Source organism: Balaenoptera borealis (assembly GCF_965194805.1).
Source record: "Balaenoptera borealis genome assembly, chromosome: 10".
Taxonomy (NCBI): Eukaryota; Metazoa; Chordata; class Mammalia; order Artiodactyla; family Balaenopteridae; genus Balaenoptera; species Balaenoptera borealis.
The window spans coordinates 68,476,918-68,500,194 of NC_138874.1; the positions used below are offsets into that span (position 1 = coordinate 68,476,918).

The window sequence follows — 23,277 nt, forward strand, 5'->3', positions numbered from 1 at the left end:
TTTAAATGTTTATATCCTTTTCTGACACCATATTTCTACTTTTGAGAATTTGACCTGAAGAAATAAATATAGCTACCGAAAAACCATGAGGCACGAAGATGTTCATTATAATGTTATTTGTATTTGTGAAAAATTGAAATTGACCCAAATGACAATCAAGAAGGAAATGTTTAATTTTACATCTATTTGATAAATATTAAGTAGCCACTAAAATGATTTTTAAAGTTTTACAACAGTGTTAAAAAAGTACAGGATAAAACATATTTTCTCTAACATCATAATTATGTAAAACATTTGCAGAGATTCAAAAAAGACTCCCCAGAAATACCCATAAGAATTCCCAGAGCCTTATTTAGGTGGTGAAAAAAATATGTTTAACTGGTTCTTTTCTGCTTATTTTTAGAAATAGTCTAAACTTTTAAAAATGGTGACATATATTTATTTAAATGACATACACATTTAAATTATAAATGTATAACCTAAGATTTCCTCTCAAAACCTCTTATTTTAAACGTTGTCATGGATTGGGGGCTATTTAACCTGAGTGCCCTTGGAGTTGGGTTGGACCACAGATTTAAAGCATGTGAAGAAGGCTCAGGTATAGTACAGGGTCAAGAGAGCCAGAACTCAGCCTGAGACCCAGAGAAGGGGTTCTGTAGACAGCAATTGTTAAACAGGGAAAATACCACTGCTGTCATTCTCCTACAAGGAAACTATACATTGAGTAGAAATAAAAATGAAGTTTTGTTCACATGGCATTCCGCTGTCTTTTCTGCCTCTCTGGTTTCCCTTATTTTTCTGTGTATTTTATTTCCTGCTTGTCAGTTTTCTCTCACATTCTCACATTTGTATCTTCAAAACTGAAAAGGAATTGAGGCATTTGGATTGTAAAATGTAGGTACATGACAGGACTACCTTAGGAAGCTTTCCTCGACTTCACTAAGCAGAATAAATCCCCAGTTTCTGTTCTCATACCCTTTTCCACACTAAATCACAGCCATTTGTTGTCCTCCAGAACTCAATAGGGATACCTGAAGAAAAAGACTGAGTCTGATGCTTTATATTTTGAGCTGATGATAATGAAAGCACAACATATAAAAATTCATGGAATTCAGCTAAAACAGTACTTAGAGGGAAATGTATAGCTTTAAATACTTATATTAGGAAAGAAAACAGGAGTAAAATCAATGATCTAAGTTTCAACATTAAGAAGCGAGAAGAGGTAAGAGCAAATTGAAACCAAAGTAAATAGAAGTAAGAAAAAAATAACAAAAAAACTGAAATCAATAAGATATAACAACAATCGAGAAAATCAATATCAAAAGTTGATGTTTTAAAAGGAAAAACTATGTTCATGTATTAAAAAACTCAATAGTGTAAAGATATCATTTTCCCCCAAATGATCTATAGATTCAATGTAATAGCTATCAAAATCTCAAGCTTTCTTGAGGAAATTGACAAGATGATTATAAAATTTAAACGAAAGTACAAAAGTTCTAGAATTGACCAAATAATCTTGTAAGAGAAGAACAAAGTTGAAAGCGCTATGTGATTTAAGGAATTATTATAAAGCTGTAGTGATCAAGACTTTTTTTTTTTATTGGCATAAGAATAGATATATAGATCAATGGAATGGAATAGAGAATCCAGAAACAGACCAACACATATATGTCCAGTTGATTTTCAATCAAAGCACCTAGTCATTTGTTAACTAAATACAAGTCTTTTAAATAAATGGTGCTAGGTCAATTGGATAGACACATGGGGGAAAAAAAGTGAATCTGGACTACTTCTTTATTCCATATACAAAAACTAATTTGAGAATGCAATGTAGACATAAATGTAAAACTTCTAGAAGAAAACTTGGAACTTTGAGGTAGGCAAAACTTTCTTAGGACACAAGAATTATTAACCGCAAAAGAAAAGAAAAATTGATATATGGGGCTTTATCAAAATTAAAATTTTCTACTCTCCAAAAGACATCATTAAGAAAATGAATGGGCAAATTACAGGCTGGGAATTATATCTGGAGTACTTATATTTGATCAAGGACTTATATCCAGAATATATTTTAAAAAACTCATCTAAATCAACAATGAAAAGATGAAGTACCCAGTAAAAATTAAAAAAGGACTTGAGCACACCCCTCTCCAAGGAAGCAACATGGATGCCGAATAAGCACATTAAAGTGCTGGACATTATTAGCCACCAAAGGAATGCAAATTAAAACAATGAGATAACCTCACAGCCACTTAATTGTTTACTGTCCCAAAGGCTGACAACACTAAATGTTGGTTAGGATGTCCAGCAACTGGAACTTACAAGCACATAAGTAGGATATCACTAGTGGGATTGTAAAATAGAATAATCACATTGGAGGTGGTCAGGCGGTTTTTTACAGAGGTAAACATACATCTGCCCAATGACCCAGAAAATTCACTCTATCGTATTTAGCAAAGAGAAATGGAAATATATATCCACAAAATTTTGTACAAAAATGATCATACTGCCTTATTCATGATAGCTCTAAATTGGCAACAAGTGAAATGTATGTCAACTGGAGAATGGATAAACAAATTAAGGTTTGTTAATATAATGGAATACTACTCAAAGGAAAATAAAAGAAGAAAGAACTCAGTACTGACTGATATCTACAACTTCATGGTTAAATCTCATAGATATTTGTTGGGTGAAAGAAACTAAACACAAATATACATATTTTATATTATTCAATTTATATGAATTCCAAGAACAGTAAATTTAATCTGTGGTACCAGAAATTCATAAGTGGTTGCTTCTGAGGTTAGGGAGAGACGTTTCTAGAAAGTGACATGAGAAAACTTTTCAAGGTGATGGAAATGTTCTACACAGTTGGCCCTCTGTATCTGTGGGTTCTGCACTGAGAATTCAACCAACTGTGGATGAAAAATATAAAAAACAATTCCAGAAAATTCCAAACAGAAAAATCTGAATTTGTTGCGTGCATGCTGGCACTGATTTGCTGGCATTTACATTGTATTTACAACTATTTGCATAGCACTTACATTGTATCAGATATTGTAAGTAATTTTATAATGATTGATGATTATTTAAAGTACACAGAAGGATGCTTATAGGTTATATGCAAATACTCCACCATTTTATATAAGGAATTTGAGCATCCATGGATTATGGTATTTGCAGTGTCCTGGAACCAATCCCCCTCAGATACTGAGGGATGACTCTATCTTCTTTTGGGTGGTGATTACGCAGTTGTACATAATAGTCTAAACCCATGAAATAAACATTTAATATAAGTGCATTTTATTGTTTGTCAACTATGCCTCATAAAAAAGACTAAGTGTTATTTGTCTTTATATTTTTATTATGTTCTTTTCCTAATATATAGTAGGTGCTAAGGCATTTTGCTGACACCTACCCAATGTCAACCTTGTACTGCAATCCGCACTGGACATTTTCCATTTTTGCAGTGGTAAACTCAACTCATCTGGGCAGGCTTGTCTCAGTCTCACAGATAGCTCAGAGATGTGAATTCTCTTGACCAAAGCCACAGATTAAATTTGATTGAAAGTGGAACTTAAATTCACATATCCAAGCTCTTAGGAGGAAGCTATTCAAATTACATTTATTGAATGGATGAATAAGTGAATAAATGAAGGAATAAAGAGAAGAGACCATCCAACTTGCAAAAAGGATATAGTGCCTTTTGACTATTTACAATAGCTAGGACAAGGAAGCAACCTAAATGTCCATCAACAGAGGAATGGATAAAGAAGATGTGGTACATATATACAATGGAATATTACTCAGCCTTAAAAAAGAATGAAATAATGCTATTTGCAGCAACATGGATGGATCTAGAGATTGTCATACTGAGTGAAGTAAGTCAGACAGAGAAAGACAAATATCATATGGCATCACTTATATGTGGCATCTAAAAAAACAGGGTATAAGTGAACATATCTACAAAACAGAAATAGAGTAACAGATGTAGAAAACAAAGTTATGGTTACTGGGGGTAAGATGTGGGGAGGGATAAATTGGGATACTGGGATTGACATATACATACTACTATATATAAAATAGATAACTAATAAGGACCTACTGTATAGCATAGAGACTCTACTCAATACTCTGTAATGGCCTATATGGGAAAAGAATCTCTAAAAAAGTGGATATATATATATATGTATAACTGATTCACTTTGCTGTACATCTGAAACTAACACAACATTGTAAATCAACTATACTCCAATAAAATTTTTTTTAAGAAAAGGATATAGTGCCTTTTGAGCAAGAATGAAAGAATAGAGATGAATGGGGAATTCTCTGGTGGTCCAGTGATTAGGACTCGACGCTTTCATTGCCGAGGACCCAGGTTCAATCCCTGGTCAGAACTAAGAAAGATCCCACAAGCTGCACAGTGTGGCCAAAAAAAAAAAAAAAAAAAAAAGAATAGAGATGAATGATTATCCAACGTCTGTGAGTGTCTGAGAAGGAAGGAGGCATGTAGAATCCCCAAGGTGCACTGACTTAGCAGCAGAAAAAGGACAAAATATGTGTCTTGGAGCATGCCTACAAAGCCCACTGTTGCTACAGAGAACAGCATTGTTGGTTTCCACTGCACAGGGCTGCCTAGTTTGTACCAGTCCTTTTTCTGGGGGGTCAGACCTGCATCAAAGGATCCCTTTCATCAACTTGACCAAACCTTCCTGATCACCGAACCTAGCATCCCCAAGATATAAAGGAGTGCCATCCCATGTAAGCCTCTTCCCACTCCTCAGTAAGGACTTCCAGTATGCCATGGAAGCAGGATGCTTCCTCACTTTGCTCCCTCCAAATGGAGGGCACTGTGGGGCATCAGAGTTCCTCATCCTCCCATGGAAGACTGTAGTCCTTCTGGGGACCACCTTTTCTGCCACAAGGTATGGTCCCTGGCACTCAGCAGGGAGTGTGTACAATGAGAGCATCCTTTGTCACAGAGCAGAGAGCCAGGGCAAGGAATGAAGGCAGGTGCTGACTGGTGATACCCACACTCAATCCGGCGCCAGGGCAAGCATTAGATCAGTGTGGAAATAGATAAGATTTGTGGGCCCGTTTTCTTCCTGCATTTGCATTCACACTTTATGACCTCAGCGATACTTACTGAGTGGAAAAAACAACCTTCTGTTACAACTGCTTGATTCCAAAGTGACTTCCATCTGAAAAATACTATCTCCAGCCACAGGGTCTGAAACAAGCTACTTGTCTATTTATTCAAAGAGCCCAATGAGCTGTGAAGATTGACATTTAAACTATTAAACTGTATTCTATTTGACAATGTTATTAAATATTAGGTTTGATTTATGGAAAGACTTAATAAATTGGCAGCCTGGGTTAGCCCTGACACTGCACAGAAATTGGGTTATGCTGGATGTTACTTCATAGAGTTGATCAAGCTAAGGAAAAATTTAAAAAGTCTTACCAACAACATTAAAGTCAGATTCCATGTGACAAAGTTATTATCATACAAATTCGAACCACTTGCCAGCTCAATTCTGCATCCCAGAGTTTCTCTAATTGATATTTTTAACAATTGGGAAATCAAAAGATAAAATCACAGACTTAAATAACCTTTGCTATGTCACATGGAAAGAGAGCTAAGGCTTTTAAACATGGGAGCCAGGCATATATCTTGCTACTTTGGTGTAAAAGAGGAAGGGAAATAGAAGCACAAGTAAACAGTATGCAAGGGTGCAGACACATTGGGTATAGAAATGGGGATGTAAACCCATGGGAAGAGGCAAGGTTGAAGTGAGACATGACTGTGCCATGGCTTACTCACGTCCGCGTGACCTTGAACAAGCCACTTAATCTCCCTGAGGGTCAGTCCCATTTCTACATGATGGAGACAGTAATAATCAAGTAGTTCTGTTTAGGATGAAAAGAACAATATATGTAGATCATTTGGCAGAGTGCCTGGTACATAGTGACTGCTCAGTAGATTTCAGGGGGGAATTAGGCCAGGTCAGGAGTGAGGCTGGGTCCCAGTATAGTGAGGGCAAAGACTGTGGGCCATGAGAGGTAGGCCTGAAAAGAACAAGAACGGACAAAGCCTGTATGCTACTAGATGGTACGGAACTTAGGTGATGGCATAGAGCTAGATGATGTATCCCTGCATGTGCCGACGTGCTGTTAGATGACATAAAGCCAGAGGAGGAACTACCTGCTAGATGTGCTTATATACTCTAGTAGGTAGTTTTATAGAGCTTATTAGATGATAAGCTACTGGATATGTCTATAAGTTATCAGATGGCGTTGACCGATGGGCAGTATCCCTGGAGCACCCATGGCTCTGGGCTAGGGATCCTCAAAACTTTTTCTACGAAGGGCCAGGTAAGAAATATTTTAGGCTTTGGAGACCACATGGTCTCTGCCACAACTACTCAACTCTACTGAAGTAGCAGAAAAGCAGCCATAGACAGTATGTAAATGACCGAGCGTGTATTCCAATAAAAGTTTATTTGTAAAAGCAGGTGGTGGGCCAGATTTAGCCCATGGACCATAGTCTGTGGACCCTTGCTCTAGTCTGCCTCAGGCCTGACAAGTATAGGTGGCTGAGAGAAATGAAGGCAGCCTCTGTCTACTCTCCAAGGACCAGCAGGACCTCTTTCCTAAGAGGCGGGTATCAAGAGACAAGGGACTATAAAGATATTTACCTCATCCCTCCCATTAAGGAATTCACAGAGGGTAACCTACTCACTGACGGCACCAACTACACCCCTGATTTATGTGTCTCTGCTCAGTCAGACAACAAACAGATGATTCATTCAGGGACAATTCAGTATTTATTGAGAATTACTGGGCACCAGGCAGGTTTGCTCTAAAAACTGCACACTGTGGGCTTTTAATAAATAAATAAAACTTCCCTCCGCTTCTAAATTCCTTTCTGCTTTCTTCACCAGGGCCCAGAAAGGGCTGCCCCCTCCTTATCTGAGTGACGGCTGGCATGAAGGAGTAGGTCACAGCAGTGGGGGCAACCATGACATAATTCCTTTCTCTGGTTCTGATACTGTGCAAAAGTAATCACCTCTTGCTAAGCAATTTCCCACCTAAATTGGTTTCAAGTCATTAAAAGCTGCAGCACTCCCAAGGAAAAAAATAATAGCAGCTCTCTGAGGTTGCTTTCAACACCAAGCTCCTTGACTTTAGCAGCAATTAGACATTGTTCCACTACTAAGCACTCTCCGGAAATGGAGCCAGGGTCACCAAAGAGTAACTGGAAATTAGAAGTTGCAGCATCCTCCTCTTGCTAAAGCAGTTTCCTCTGATATCCCTTGGGGGCATCCAGTCCTCACCTTTGCCAGGCTGCCTGCATTGCACCCACGCGGGTTCTGCCTGGGATTCGGAGAAGCCCCTCCTCCCTGAATATCAAGATCATGTCCATGTTTCCCAATATGCTGGATTTTTCCTTACAGTTTCTGGATTCAGGATATGGCCCTCACTCAGGGCACAGCCATCCCCAGTCTGGTGTGCTTCAGGCTGGGGATTCATAAGGTATTTGAAGTCAAAACCTGGGGGGTGAGGAGCAATTCCATAGGGGGCAGGGGACAGGAAGAGTTTCGGATAAGCATGTAAGTACAGTAACCACCCAAACAGGCACATGCAGAAGGAAGGTTTGAGAGTGGAATCTGAGCTCTCCTTGCAGTAAAAAATGTAGTGCACTCCACTTTCTGACAGTACTATAAACTCACTTATATGACACTAGTTATAAAACCCTTAACATTTGCCGAGTGCTGACAGTCAGGTTTTTTTCTTAAAGATCCAAGGGCAAGAGGGAGATCTGTGACCCCAAAGCTGGCTTGGGGTTTATAAAATGAAGGTGTCATAAAAGCGACACATCCCTTGTACTGGAAAAAGATTAGATTCTGTACCATGAAGCTTTAGGCATTTATAAAGAACCCCTTTTTTGCATCTTCCACCACTTACTTTTTTAACATTGTTTTATTCATGCGTAAGACCCTAAATATCACCAGAGGGTGATGATTTCTAAGGTGCCAACTATGGACTAGGAGTAAATAGGATGATGGGGAGATATTTCTTTAACGACCCATTTCCAGGTTTATCGTGCTCCAGAGGGCATTACTGGTGGCGTTGGCCTTCTTGAGGAACACCAGGAGTAGGCCTGCACCTGGGCGCCCGCAAGGAGAGAAGCGGCTGGTGTGTCTTAAAGGTCTTAAATCAAACTCTGCCTGGCTGGCCTGGAATTATTTATTTGAAAGAGTAGGTAGGTGCAAAGAATGAGATTAATCACAACCCTTGGTTCAGGACACACGTCCTTTTGTCTAGGAACGGCCCTATTTTAAAATTAACTTATTAATTATTTATTTTAATGAGAAATGAAAAATTAAAAAAAAACAGAAAGGAAAGACTGACTATAAAGCTAACACTGACCCTGACTTAGAGCCAACAATACGCTTCTCTCCTTCCTCTTGCTCTGTCTCTCCCATCTGTAGTAACCCCTTCCCTGAGTCTTATATTTTACCATTACTTTGGATGTGTGTATGCCTGTGTTTAAAAGGGTGTTATGTTGAATGTTATTTTCTATTAGTTGACCTATATGAAATTGCCTTTAATGCTCTTTTTTTTACTCAATATTATTCAGCTAAGATTCATCCATACTATTACATGAAGCTGTGGTTCATTCATTTCATTGCAGGCCTTATTTTTTAACTTGTTAATGCTCATTTGGATTGTTTCCAGGGTTCTGGCTCTATAAGCAATGCTACCATGGTCTTTCTTATCCCTGAGGTGCTGCAGAAGTTTGTTTTGGGTGGATGTATAGGAGTGGAATTGCTGAGTCATTGGGTATGCAAATGTTCCATTTTCTACTAGAATGACAAACTTGTTTCCAAAGTGACTGTACTGAGTACACTACCACCAGCAATTAACCCCCTGTTACTCCCATCCTTTCTACCACCTCTCATTTGGGGCAAGTCTAATTGAGGTAAAGTGAGTGATATATCTTTATGGTCTTGATTTTCCTTTTCTGGAAACACTAATGACTTTGAACATCTCTTCATATGATTATCGGCCATATGTGGTGTCTCTTCTGTGAAAGTCCTGTTCAAGTCTTTAGCCCATTTTTCTATTAAATTGTTTGAGCTTTTCTTATTAATTTTTAAAAGTTCTTCATATAGGATATTAATCCTATATTGACTATATGCATTGTAAATATCCACTCGTAGTGTGTGACTTGCCTTTTTATTTTCTTTAAAGTGCCTTGTAATGAACAGAAGTTTGATAAAGTCAAAAGCTGCTATCTTTTCTTTTATAAGTTCTTTTTGTAGCCTTGTTGCAATGAATCTTCATAAGCATCCAGTTTGGATGGGAGTATTGGCTCTCTGTGAGAGACAAGGAAATCAGAGAAGGGAAACTCGAAGGCCATTTGGCCCAAGCCTTATATTCATAAAAGGTCTTAAATCAACTTTGTATTCATTATCTCCAAATGAAGTCACCTACAGCCACAAAGATCCACTGTCAGGGATGAAAGAAGACCCAGCAGTTCAAGGTGAGGACGCCATATTTCTCTGTGCACGAGGACGTAAGAGGTTTTAATAAACCTTGTGAGCATGGGAATAGCACATTTATGTTGCATTCTATTATTTTTGTCAAGATATCACTTGGTTAAATATAAACATTCCAAATCTACCATAACGTGTACTTTTAAATGTTTTAAGTGTGTAAAGGGAACCCGAAACAGGAAGTTGCCCAGGCCTCTCTCAACACTGAGAGGTTCCCGACAGGGAGAGTGGTGTGCTCAGTTTTATGTCATTGGTGAGCTGTGGGACTGGGATTCACAGCCAAACGTGCCAGGCCCCAGAGCCCAGACACTCTCTGCTGCTCAACTTCGCTAAACGACAGGGAGAAACCACCCCAAGCCAACTGCCCTGTGAGCACACGTGCCCCGGGGGCTCCCACGCCACACAAAGCACTGCCTTCAGGGGCCAGGGCCTATTGCTTCTGAAGCAGGACTCAGGCTCTGCCTCTCTCCTTGGACCCATCTGGGGCTGTCCTGAGAGGGGCTGGCAAACTGCTGAGGACTCTTCTCATCATGAAGAGCAAGGTGGCGGGCCCTAGTGGCCCCTAAGCTTTCTGCAGACTGCCCCCTTATATCCACTGCCTTCTGCAGTAAGGCTAAGGGATGGCCAAATGGCTGGGGATGTAGAACACGGGTATGTGCGTACATGAATATGTGTGTGCATTAGTGTGTGTGAGTAGTGGGAGCGTGTGCATGAGTGACTTTGTGTGAGAGCCTGTAAGAAGGTTCTGCAGCGGTAGAATTGATGGGTAGGGAAAGGTAGGACACACTGAGGCAGGCTGGACAGGTGTGTGCATGCATGTGGGTATGTGTGTGTGAATGCACGTGTGTGAAGGTTCCGCAGAGGTGGTGGGGTAGGTTGAATAGGGAACAGAAGGGAAGAGATGCTGAGTGAGACAGGCTGGACAGCTGGTCTACCCAGAGAGGCAGTAGTGTTGGCCACGGTGCACATCTTTCTTGCATCATTCACTAATGACCAAGAGCTAGTAGCCTCTGCATGTGAGGGTCATTGGGAAGAAGGTGCCACCACCAGCAACATCCTGATGACACCTGCCTTCATCCCACCACCTTCCTCCTCATGGACCTTCAAGAGTTCTGCAGCACGTGGCAGATAAATACCAAACCCCTCAGTCTGGAACCCCAGGCATCAAAATTAACAAGGAGTGTGACCCACGGCTCTGATTCTCATCTGTATAATGGGATAATCATGATTAATTCGGGTCACTGTGGAAATTCACTGTAATAAATGAGCAAAGTCTAACCCACTGCTGAAGAATGTATTAACCTTTTTCTGCCCTTCCTCCTCCCGTTCAGCCTCCATCCCGAGCTTGCTGTCCTTACCACCATCTCCCAAGCACACCTCTGCTCCACAGCTAGATCTTGCAGTGTGCCCACCCTCCCCTGAACCCTGTCTCCCCACTCCCTCTACCTCTCACCTGGTCCTCTGTGTCTGCTTTTGCCAAGTGTTCTCACCTGGGGTGGGGAGTCCCCTCTGCGCCACCATCCTCTGAGCCCAGGAGGAGGGAGGTCCATGTCTTGGGCTTAACCTGTCTGTTCTTCCCTGACCCTTTGGAAACTTAGAAAGGCCATAAGGACCAGCCCCTTTGCTTCTCTGGCCAAAAATGGGCGTCTACCTAAAGAATGTGTGCCTCTTTACCTGATACCCACATGCTTATGAGAAGTGTCTATCTAGGCTGCTAACATGGATCACCTTGCAGGTGACAGGGATACTCAAAGGAGATGCCTCTGGGAAGGTATCTCCTTCCCCAAGGATGACAGTCCCCATGGCCCCTGTCACAGCACACACATGCCCAGGTGGCCAGCTCTCGCCTACCTTCCTGATGCCTTCTGAAGGGCTGGACACGCAGTTGTCAGCCCCTCCATTCTTGCTGATGGTCCGCCAGAGCTCAGCAAATGTGCTGTCTTGCTCTAGAGGGTTGGTGCCCTTGGCTCGGAAGTACTCGTACACAGCAGAATCCCGGACGGTGCCGTAAGACATCTCCACTTGTTTGGACAGGTCCTGGAACGTCCTGAAATACAAAATGGGCATGAAACATGGGTACATGTTGCAACTTGCAGGGACACACATGGGCTACAAGGCCCTCCTGAGGTCGGAGCTTGGCTGTGGCCACCGTCCACATCCTTCACTGCCAACCCCCAGCAGTATGAGTCCCTCAGCCTGGAGCACCACTCGCCAGGGCCTCATTCTACCCCAGTTACGTTTCCTCAGTGTAGATTAATCCATTAATGTCACTGAACACCTAAAACCAGGTTCTGTGCTGAGCCTGAAGGACAAAAGGATGAGAAAGACATGATTCCTGCCCTCAAGGAGCTTAGAGTCTAGCTGTAGAAACATATAGACAGACAGTCACAATATGAAAGAGTCAGGGCAACATGGGAGGCTGTACACTGAAGGTCTCCAACTCAAATTCCTGCAGAAGCACAGGAAAGAGAGACACGTTGGCAAGACTGACGATGGTGACTGGTCTCTGACACTCAGAGATGGCGTGGGGCAGACACACACTCAGAGGTTGTGTCAGTGAAGAGGCATGTTCCCTCCAAAGCCTGCAGCTGTTCTGGAGTTCCACCCAATTGTTGCCTTTTAAGAATCTCCGCCCAGTTTGTTTTTCAATAAAGAAATCTGGGTTTGTACATGAAATCTCTTGACTTTGAAGTGTTGACAGTTATTCAAAAGGTGATGAAGATAAAACAAAGCACTTCTGAGAGCCTCAGTCTGTTGTACATGGAGGAGAAGCAAGTAGCTCAGGCCAGGTGCATGATGCAGGGAGGGGTACATCAGGTAGGTCCACCAGCTGTCCAGGAGCAGATGTCTGAGCTGGGGGCAGAGGAACAGTGCCTTCCTTGGGGTAGAAGGAAGAGTCACATCAGGAAGGACCAACTGGCATAAAGTTTTCACTTGTCCCGAGATGAGCAGTACCTGACTCTGTGTGCTGAGAGGACAGAACTGCAAAACACAAAAAGCTCAAGGGTGAGCCAGCCTCTCTCTGCAGGCTCCAACCTGATCCCTCTTTATTTCTCTTCTGGGAATCTGTCTCTCCTTTTAATCAACCAGAATCATCATCCCCACCTCTCACTGAGTCACCGTTCCCACAAAGAGATCCAGTCATTTCCACCTGATCTACACAACCCTCCATCTTCTGATCTCATCTTCCCCTGTTGCTCCTGCATCCACAGGACCCCAAAGCCAAGGCTGAAATGAGAAATCCCACACAGTCCCCATTTACGGCACCAAACCATGGAGCTCCCTCTTCCTGGAATCCCTTTATCTTACTCATCCACCTGATACACTTCTGCAAACACCCTGAAGTTCCAGCTGCCGCCTTTCCCTGTGGGAAGACATCGCCATCCCCCGCCTCCCTGACCATCTCTATACCCTGCATGGCTTCTACGGCAGTAAGAGCTCACTGTGATTGCAGGGAGCAGCACAGCAGAATGGGTAAAGCAGGGGCTCTGGAGTCCAACTACCTGCCTTGCCTCTCAGCTCCACCAGCACTAACACTATGGGCCTGGGCAAGTTAGCTGACCTCTCTGTGCCTCAGTTCCCAAATGTTTAAAAGAATAGGGCTAGAAGCAGAGCCTGTAGCAGAGGCTGCTGTGAAGATGAAATGAGGTGATATGTGTTCAACTCTTAGAGCAGTGACTGATATAAACTCAGTGCCCAGGAACTAGTAGCAATACTTCTGCTATTATGATATGGCTGGGTCCTCAGTAGATAGGGCCAAAGTAGCCCAGTATTTGCATCCTCAGCGCTAGACCCAGGGCAGTTGCCAGCCTACACAGCCTGTACACAGAGGAACCAGCAATGGATGCTTCCTCCTGTTTTGGAGACACATTCCATGGAATTCCTTCAGGCCCTGCTACATGGCCCAGAAACAGAGCTCAGTATTCGTTTCAGTACATTACAGATGAAAGAAAACACAAAATAACAAATTTGATGAAGAAATCTTTCTAATTATTGTTCATTATTTATATCTAATTGAAGCAAGATGTTCCTTTGCTTAAAGGGCCCCGAGGGTTTTAACTCTGTCGTAATCTGCCTGTAATGAAAGGAAGAGGGATCTTTTTTTCCCCCCCGCATTTTTTATTTTTCTCATGGTAATACAAACAAACACAAGGCTTTGATGAATGGGAAACATCAGGATGAATTACACAGTTGAGTCTAAATACTGAACAGCTCTAAATTACTGCAGTTTCCGTGAGTCTGGAATGAATGTGTAATGGCCAAGGAGTTCAGCACTACTGTTTCATCCCCATGTTTGAAATGTAGATTTCCTCTCTCCTCTTGGTATTTATTCACAACGGAGCTCCTGGCCAGAGGCTCGGGGAGCGTCTCTGGAATGCAAGCAGGCAGCCCAAATGTTAATGGCTTCATGTCCATTTCTGTCCCCTTAGAGGTCACTGTTCCCATCCCAAAACACCACTGTCATCTTTGTTGTGCCAGCCCCCTGGCCTCCATCCATCACCTCCTGCAGCCATGAGTCTGTGTAGAGGGATCTTTCCCATCTTAAAGGCACATTGCTTCTTTCAAGGAAGGTCTCCAAGCTCATTAACACACAGTAAGTACTACCATCATATTTCAGAGTGACTAAACCTTAGGCTCTTTGGAATCTGGCGGGAGGGCCCGACTACTCATGGACCAAAGCTGTCATCTCCCTGGGGCACTCATCCTCTTGTCCGAGTGCCCAGCTTTGGAAGGGACATGGAAGGAGGAATAAAGAACAGCCAGCCATCCAGGCTCCAAGCCATCAGTCAGCAGAAGACAGATGTTCACATCAGATAAGACGCCCATCCGAACAAGCAAGGGAGGCTTAGCCTGGAGAAGGCTGCACTAGCAGCACACTTAATTGAGCATGTTTCTCAAAACAGTCTCTTCAGCAACAACTGCTAGCAAGTGTCCAAGCACCCTCACCACAGAGATGGAGGAGATCTTCCTGTCACAGGTGGTGTCTCTTTAAACCAAAATCATGCATGATGCAACTGGCTGAAGTCATTCAACCAGGTGTCTCATCCACAGTTAGCTAGCTAGCTAGTTAGTTAGTTAGTTGGTACTAGGTAAGGCACAGAGGCACATAGGCAAGGAATGGATGGTGGGCCTCATCAAGGAGTTCATAGTGACGGGTGATGAGTGGTCAGAGAAGTAAACCAACAGTAACTAAACAATGTGAGAGGGACTAAAGCAGAGTTCTGCATGAGGGGTCCCGGAAGCACACAGGAGAAGCACCTAGCCTGTTGGCCAGAGCTAAAGAAAGGATTTCTAGAAAAGGAAGCCTGCCTGGGTCTGGATTGACTAATTAAGTGTCCTGTGCAGGCATGCAGACTTAGCAGCTGACACCCAGCTCTGTGCTCGGCTGCCTATCTCCTTACCTCACCTTTTAGTAACAATGAGTGTTACAATCCTCCCATGGCAAAGCTTAGCCTCTCTTCCATGCTTTCCACTGAGCCAGTATCTTTTACTCAATTGAACCCTATTGAAACTGGGTTTGGGACCAATAGGAGCTGCTTCTCTGCATCTCCTGGCCTGGATGGCTGATTTTTGGGATCTTCCCTAGCTGAAAGCATAGCTGACTCCTGTGAGCACATCAGACTGTCTCACAAAAGAACTTTGTAAGCATCCCTTGCCTCTGAGAGCAGTTTCCTCCAATTAAACAGGCACCTTCTGGAAGTCCCACAATGTCTCCTTCAGCTGTGGCCAAGGACAGTCTACCCAGCCCGGCACCACCTCCCTCCCTCTCCGTACCTTTCTCCATAAATCAATCTTACTATTTCCCAGGTACATTTTCATTAACAAAGAGATAAATTGTTTGCAGCATGAGAAAAATCAATAACACAGAATGTATAAATACATCTTTGCATGTTACAGAAATACATTGGCAATGAAGATAAATACATTTGCAACAAGAGGAGAATCAATATACAGTATATGTAAAACAGATTTCAACAACTGTGGGGTTGCCATCGTCACGGGTCTGATAAATCTAAATCCCAAAGCCCTGTTATTCTTGCCTAAGGAGAAAAGGAATGGGAATTCCCTGGTGGGCCAGTGGTTAGGACTCTGTGCTTCCACTGAAGGGAGCACGGCTTCCATCCCTGGTCAGGGAACTAAGATCACACATGTTACGATGCAGCCAAAAAGGAAAAAAGAGAGAGTAACAGAAAAGGAACTAGTGGAGTACCCCAAAAGTTACAGGCAGGTGGGGGTGCTCATCCTTGTAATCTGAAGCTGTCATAACTACAGCCCACAGATGCCTTTGCTATCATTCTAGCAGCCTCACTTTTCTTTTTTTTATTAATTAATTAATTTTATTTATTTATTTTTGGCTGAGTTGGGTCTTCGTTGCTACACATGGGCTTTCTCTAGCTGCGGCAAGCGGAGGCTAGTCTTTGTTGCAGCGTGCGGGCTTCTCATTGCAGTGGCTTCTCCTGTTGCAGAGCACGGGCTCTAGGCGCACCGGTTTCACTAGTTGTGGCTCGTGGGCTCAGTAGTTGTGGCGCACGGGCTTAGTTGCTTCTGTGGCATGTGGGATCTTCCCAGACCAGGGCTCGAACCCATGTCCCCTGCATTGGCAGGCGGATTCCTAACCACTGCGCCACCAGGGAAGCCCCCTCACTTTTCTCTCTCGTGTCTGACTCGACAAGAATGGTGCTGTGCCAATCAGTTGGGATTGCCTGGTCAGGTTTCCACAGCCTCCTTCCGGGACATTTGGGTACCAGAGCTGCCCATTTCCCTGCCCTTCCTGAGCTTCTTCCCAGGGCTCCCCCTGTGCTTCCAGTCTCACTAATCCTTCTCCCATGCAGTGGCTCCAACCCAGGGCTCTGCCACGTTTCCCATTCTCTCCACCCCAGACCTGGGTTCTTCAAGCGAACAGGACCTCAGGTGAAGGCTGAGACACTCCAAGATGCTTCTCAGCCTTGGGCCCTGACAGGCATCTCAGGGTCTTCATTCTTCCCTTCATCCAATGAAAAAAAAATCCTATTTCCTGAGCATCTGCTTCTGTCAAGCACTGTTCTAGGTCTAAGGATATGAGCAACGCAAAGTTCCCACTCTTGTGGAGTTTGCATGATGGAGGTGGGAGAGAGAAACAAACATATGAGCAACAAACAAAAGAACCAATAATTACAAAATGCTGGGGTCAGCAAATTTTCTGGGAAGGGACAGAGAGCACGTATGTAGGCAATAAGGGCCACATACCACTCTGTTGCATATTCCTTGATTTTGTGTTTTGGGGTTTTTTTTTAGAACATTGTAAAATGTTTCAAAAAAAGAAAAACAATCTTAGCTTGCAGGCTGCAGGAAAATAGGCTGCTGGCCAGATGTGGCCTGTGGGGACGTAGTCAGCCGACTGCCAATGTCATGTTTCCAGTGATGAAAAGTGTTACGAAGAGTAATAAAGCAAAGTAAGGGTTACAGAAAATGATGGAGGAAGTGATTATATGAAGTATGCAGGGGGGTGTTTTAGCTATTGGAGCTGACATCGAGGGCATGTGTTTCTTCACTACTTCTTCTTGAGCGGGTCTGGGAGGAGGTGAGAGTAGAGACTGCTGAGGGCAGGGCTTAGACCTGGAGACGCTTGCCTTCCAAGGAGCAGAGGCCGGCAGGCCCGAAGCTCATCAGCCTCTCTCCCCTGGAATGGCCCCCTTAACATGGACCAGGGACCCCCCCGGGAGGCTGGGGCAGGCGATGCTGGATATTACACGGGGCTCCTTTGTATCCATAGGCTGTCATCTGAGTGACTGCAGATCAGAATCCCAGATCAGGAAACTGTCAGGTTAACACTGTATGAGGACACTTATACACGGGATGAGGGTCACGTGGCAGGAAAATGCCTCTTTGTAGGACATAGGAGGCCAGGAAGCCCTTCTTCAAAAGTGTGCCCCACGTGCCAGTCACAGAGGGCCCGGTGGGTACCGGGTACCCAGCTGATGTGTGCTCACTCCCTCCCCCAATCTTCCCTCCACATTCTTTTCCCTCCAAATCCCATTTCTTTGATTACTATTGAAAATCAAAGAGGCCCAAAGTACGCTAAGGAAAAAAAAAAAAAAAAACCTCAATGCATTTGTATGTAGTATATTTCCATTCTTATAAAGAGTAACCATTAATAAATGTATGTAAATATAGGGACAAGAACAGGAGGAATGTGCACTGAACAGTAGTGAGACTTCTACTTTTTACAAATGTATTTCTGTAAAATTTGCATTTTTTATTATATTGTAAACACAAGTGTGATCTGAATGACTTAACAAATCCTCCTGCTGCCCAAGTGTCAGTTCTGGGCCTTGGGAATTTAGCTCTGTACTATTCTGTCTCCTCCACGTCCACCCCCTCCACCAACCGCCCCTGCAGCCAAGATCCGCTTGGAAGAAAGAGGCCTCTCTCCTGCCCCACTACACTCGTGCCCCGCTGACTGTAGGGAGAGGGCTCCAAGGGGCTGTGATAGTTGCATCTTCCGTCCCTGGAGCAAGACAAACATGCCCGTATTAACCCCAGGGGGGCTGAGCCATCCTGGGCATCCAGGGCCCGTCAGGACCAAGATTCCCTCACCAAAGCAGGCTGGAGTTTCCCTTACTTGCACATTTTCTGCTTGGATTCAGCTCAGCTCAGGTGCCCTTGGCTGCCAAAGCAGATGGGGGTGGCTAGACAGGAGTTTCTGAAAGAAGGGCATATGCATCACATGTTTGTGATTTGCTAAATGCAGTCTAGACCCTGGAAGTGAGCAAGGCTCAGTAATAGGTGCTGAAGAATCAGTAATAGGTGCTAATAGTAATAGGTGCTCAGTAATAGGTGCTGAAGGATCACCTCAGTCAGGTCAGATAACACTGGGCCAGGTACCAAGCCCAGGCCCTGGCATGTGGCAGAGGTTGAATATCCACATCTTTCACTGGGTCTAATCCGGGGACCGCCAATACCATTGGCAATGGGTGCTCAGCCCATGGAGACTTCTGCACCCCGTTTTACCTCCTCCAGCCTCTTCTCAGACTACCCTGCTCTCGGGTGTTAGCCTGGTGGATGTCCTGCTCTCTTAGGCCTCTGAGCCTTCACTCAGGCTCACTGTCTGTTCCCCACGCAGTTCCCTGCCTTCATGTGACTAAAACCCACCCTCCTTCCAGGAATCAGCTCAGCTGTCATCTCCAGTAGAGAGAGTGGATTCCCCCCTGGGCCTATGCCCCCTCTATGTGCTCCCCGCTTAGTCTATCCTAAGCCTATCCTACCTCCTGGACTTCATGTGGCCATTGACATGCCTGTTTCCCCCACCTTGACAGTGGGCTCCCTCAGGGCCGGACTCTGTGTACATCTCTGGATCCCTGTCACCCCTCATATGGTCTGACAGACAGTGGGTGCTGAGTTCATGCTTTCTGGAAGAATCAAGTCTAGTTTAAAAACAACTCTGTGTTTACAGCTGAATATGGCTGGAGAAAATCCAAATTGGAGACTAGCACAGTGATGGGCCTAACTTTAGAATCATGACCACTAACCTCAAGTGACCCCTAACGCTGCCTGGCAATCTAAATTCTCCTGTTCAATTCACCCTCCCACTCTCTTAGATGACTCTCAGATAAGGACCCTACTTCCAATTTCCTAAGAGAGTAGAAGTAATCAGTAGAGAAATTTGCCTCTCTATAAAGAACTTCCTTTTCAAAAATCATCAAATACCTGCTTTTCAAAACACTGGCTTTGCCTTTGCTCCTAGTTATTTCTAACTCTGTCTTCTGGATCCCAGACTTTCTTGCTTTCTCAAGTACATTGCCCTTCCAGTTGTCATCTTTATCTCCCACATCATGAAATTGCTTCTCTCTACAGGTCATTTCCATCAGCATACAAACACATACATCTTCTACCTTTTAAAAAAAAATCCTGCTTTGAATTCCCATCCTCCTCCAACCACTCTCCAGTTCTTCTAGGGAGCTGTCTATGGTCACTGCCTCCATTACTCTCTTCCCATTTCTCATGAACCTAGCTTAAGTTTTCATCCCACCACTCAACTGAAGCGGCTTCTGTCAAGGTCATTAATGATCTCTCAAACACAGTGGCCCATTCCCAGTCTTCACTTTACTCCCACCCACCAGCATTTATTTGACAAACTTGATCAATCTGTCCCTCCCTCACTTGGCTGCTGGGACAGCACTCTTTCTTAGTTCTCCCACCTTGCAGGCACCTCCCTATCCATCTCCTTTCTAGTTCTTGCTCTCTTTTCAGACTCTGAATCTTGGGGTGTCCCGGGTTCAATCCACAGATTCCTTCTCTTCTCTGGTGACCCCCCTTCACCACGATCTGGTCAAGTCAATTGGCTGTAGATACATCTATACACTGATGACTCCAATGGACCACCCCAGCCCTGATCCACCCCGCTGACTTTAGGCAGCTGCCCCCTGACATCTCCATTTGGATGGCTATTAGGTCCCTACACCAATCATGTTCAAATCCAAGTTCTTGAATCGCAAACCCCAAAACCTACCACCAAACCTCTATTTTTAGTTCATCCACCTCGGTCAAATGCTGCTCTATTTTTGACATGCTGTAGCCAAAAGCCATGGGGTCACTACTGATTCCTCTCTCTTGCATATTTTACATACAATCTCAGCATGTTTGATATCTTCTGCCATCAAGATAGATGCAGAATCACATCGCTTCTCATTACGTTCATGATGAACCAGTCTGTGTCTTACCTGGATATTGAGATCATCTCCCCAGTGGTTTTCTTGCTTCCACCTTTAACTCTGTAGTCTGTTACTTGGGGGATAAGTAGGGTATCCTTTCAAAATCTAAGTCAGATCATGTGACCTCATTGCTAGAAACCCTCCAATTGCTTCTCACCTCTCCAGGAAACACCCCGAATCCTCACATGGCCTGAAAGGTCACACACAATCTGGACCCAATACCTCTGCTCTCACCACACTGGCTGCTCTGCCTTCCTGCCTTGGGGGTTCTGCAGCTGTTTTTTTCCATGTGATATATACTCTTCTCTCACATCTCTAATTGGCTCATTCCCTCAGTGCTTTGGGAACATCAAATGTCACCTTCTCCATGAGACCTTCATTGACAACCCTCTATAAAATACCACCCTCTTTAAATTATATGATAAAAACAAAGAAATATATAACAGGCTGTTTCATGGCAGTTCTCCCCCTAGAATGGGACTTGTCTGGTTTATTGCAATGTCACCAGTGCCTACACCTGCATGACCAATCATCCTAGTTTGCACAGGACAGAGAGGTTTCCTGGGATACAGGACTCTCAGTGCTAAAACCAGGGAAGTTCCAGCCAAATTGTGGTAATATCCCCCCCTATCTACAACAGTGCCTGGCACATAGTAGATGCTCTAATAAACATGGGTTATTATGTGCATGAATAATATATTAACGAATTAGCCTTTTTCTCACTTTCCCATTATCTAGGTTGGATATTCTGTTGGAAAGGTCTTGGGTTGACCAGTGTCCTTTCAGGACAAGCGTGGGCCGGTCATCTGCAGAGAAGCAAGCATACTGATGGCTTGGGGAGTTTGAATGGAAGAGCTGTAGCCTTGGGCCAGGAGGTGCAGCACAGAGCTACATGGTCATAGCCAGGCCAGGAACAAATCACCAGGAAGCCCAGGGATCAGGCTGGGTTCTCCACGGGCTTTCTTCTCAGGGTCTGGAAGCTTCAGGATCAAGCTTTCTTACAGATCTGACGGAAATCAGCACTGGCTGAGAGTCTCCTCCTGGGTCTGAATCCCCAGCAGCTGCTGTCTGCCTCCCTAGCTCCCATGCCCCTCCTACTCGGTGGGAGCCCCACACAAACAGCTCCACCAGGCGGCAATACCACCATGCCAAAAACACGACTGGCTCCCAGCTCTCCGTACCCACAAATATTTGCTGCCACAAATCCATACAAAAGCAGGATGCACCATTAACCTTTAATATATCAGTGCTAGGGCTCTTAATCTATTATGAGGCTGTCATAAATGTGACTGAAATGCAAATCATAGCAGCAGCCCTCCGGGAGGGTGTGAAGGTGCCTTCACTGTCTCCTGGCACAGCCTGCATCCTCTGTGCTCCAGAGAAACAGCCTGAGTCTCCTCTCTCCCTGCTGGCTTTTGTTTTCACCCTCTTCCCCTCCCTCTGCTCCTTCTTTCCAGATGTCTGACTGAGCCCCTCTATTATGTCAGCTTCCCCGGCATGCAGTCACTTGATATGCTAGAAGAAAGCTACAATAATGCTAACTTCCAGACACTGTGCTAAGACTTCATTGGTATTGCTTCATTTAACCTTGGCCATAATTTCATGAAGTTATTATTATCCCTCCATTTTACAGATGAAGAAATCAAGGCTCAAGGAGATTAAGCAACTATGGAAGGCCACAGAAGCAGGAAGTAGAAGAGCCATCTCCCCACTCAGGACTGGCTTGATCCAAAAACCCACACATTCGATCACCATCCTACAGTGATGTTAGGCAGCCCATAGCTAAGTGTGGAGGATTAACAAGTAAGCAGACGATCAAAAATATCGTGCAGAATATATTGCTAGAAATAGCTCAGAGTCATTAGAACACGATGTTGAACCTATCCCAGCTTGGCAGATGAGAGATTGAGGGTGGGGATAAGGAGACAGGGTTAGCAGGAAAGGCGGGGCTTAAGTTGAGACTTAAGGAGAAAGCGGAAATTGACATTGGAAGGGAATAAAAGATGTTCTGTGTAAAGGTGATAGTATTTTCAAACCATGGATGTCTTGAGAGCAGAACCTCCTGGGAACTACTAATGGTTTACTACAAGGGAGCAGAAATGGTAAGTAACTGAGAAGCACTAAGGATAGGATTGAGGAAATAATTATTCATAAAATACTTATAGGCCAGTATAATGGGATGGAAAAGCAAAAATGATGGTGTTCCCTGGACAATTACAGGGTCCAAGCATGTGGGAGATGAGCAGGTGGGCACGTCCTGTACAATGGGCAGTAGGGAAGGTACTGCAGAAAGCTATCACACGTGTGTTAGAAGGCAGGGCTGAGGAGTCACAGTGAGCCCACGTGCTTGCACGTGAGTGTGCATGCACGCCTGTGCACATGTATTCAGGGCCTGGGTGTGTGCATGTATGTGTGTGCACAGAAGGACTCCAGGGCAGAAAGAAGAGAGGAAAGAGGGAGAGGGGTATGGCTGGAGGGCTGGGACATTCAGATTAAGGGATGTCATTTGCTATGACAAATGTTAAAATAAACGAGCAGCTCTGGGTTCTTTGGTAGCGGAATGGTGACCTCATAGGAGGCAGATTTGTATGACGGGGAAACCAACCAAAGCATCTAGTGCAGGGATCATAGCACATGACACATCTTGCCCACTTGAGTGTGTTTATGGGCCTGGGCAGTTAGCACTCCTTGCGCAAAAAATCGGAGACTCAGGCCCTTGTCACGTGGGGAAGCTGGAGAGAAAATACTAGCGCATGTGAGTCCGTTATTGAACAATACAAACCTAGCTGTAATTAAACGTGAAGCTACAAGATGTTAGCCATTCTGAATCAGTCTGCAGAATAATCACTTAACAAGGATATGGACGCCGATGGAGAGGTTAGGGAAGGGAGTTGGGAGGACAGAGGTATGTTCTGATACTGATGAGTCTTGCTTGGTTCAGGGATGGAGGGGGCCCTACTATGTGCCAGGTGCTACATGAGGGTCAGCTCATTTCATCTATGGAAACATACTTCGTGACGAGT

At 44.2% G+C, this 23,277-nt stretch overlaps 1 protein-coding gene across 2 annotated transcripts in view; it reads right to left on the reverse strand.

The window, feature by feature from the left end:
• Nucleotides 1–23,277, reverse strand: part of GRID1 (glutamate ionotropic receptor delta type subunit 1) — a 666,028-nt gene that overhangs the window by 50,626 nt on the left and 592,125 nt on the right. For both annotated transcript variants that reach the window (XM_082406733.1, XM_082406734.1), the window contains exon 13: nucleotides 11,415–11,610. In XM_082406733.1, coding sequence (XP_082262859.1) covers nucleotides 11,415–11,610 — 196 coding nt within the window. The remainder of the gene's footprint in view (nucleotides 1–11,414; nucleotides 11,611–23,277) is intronic.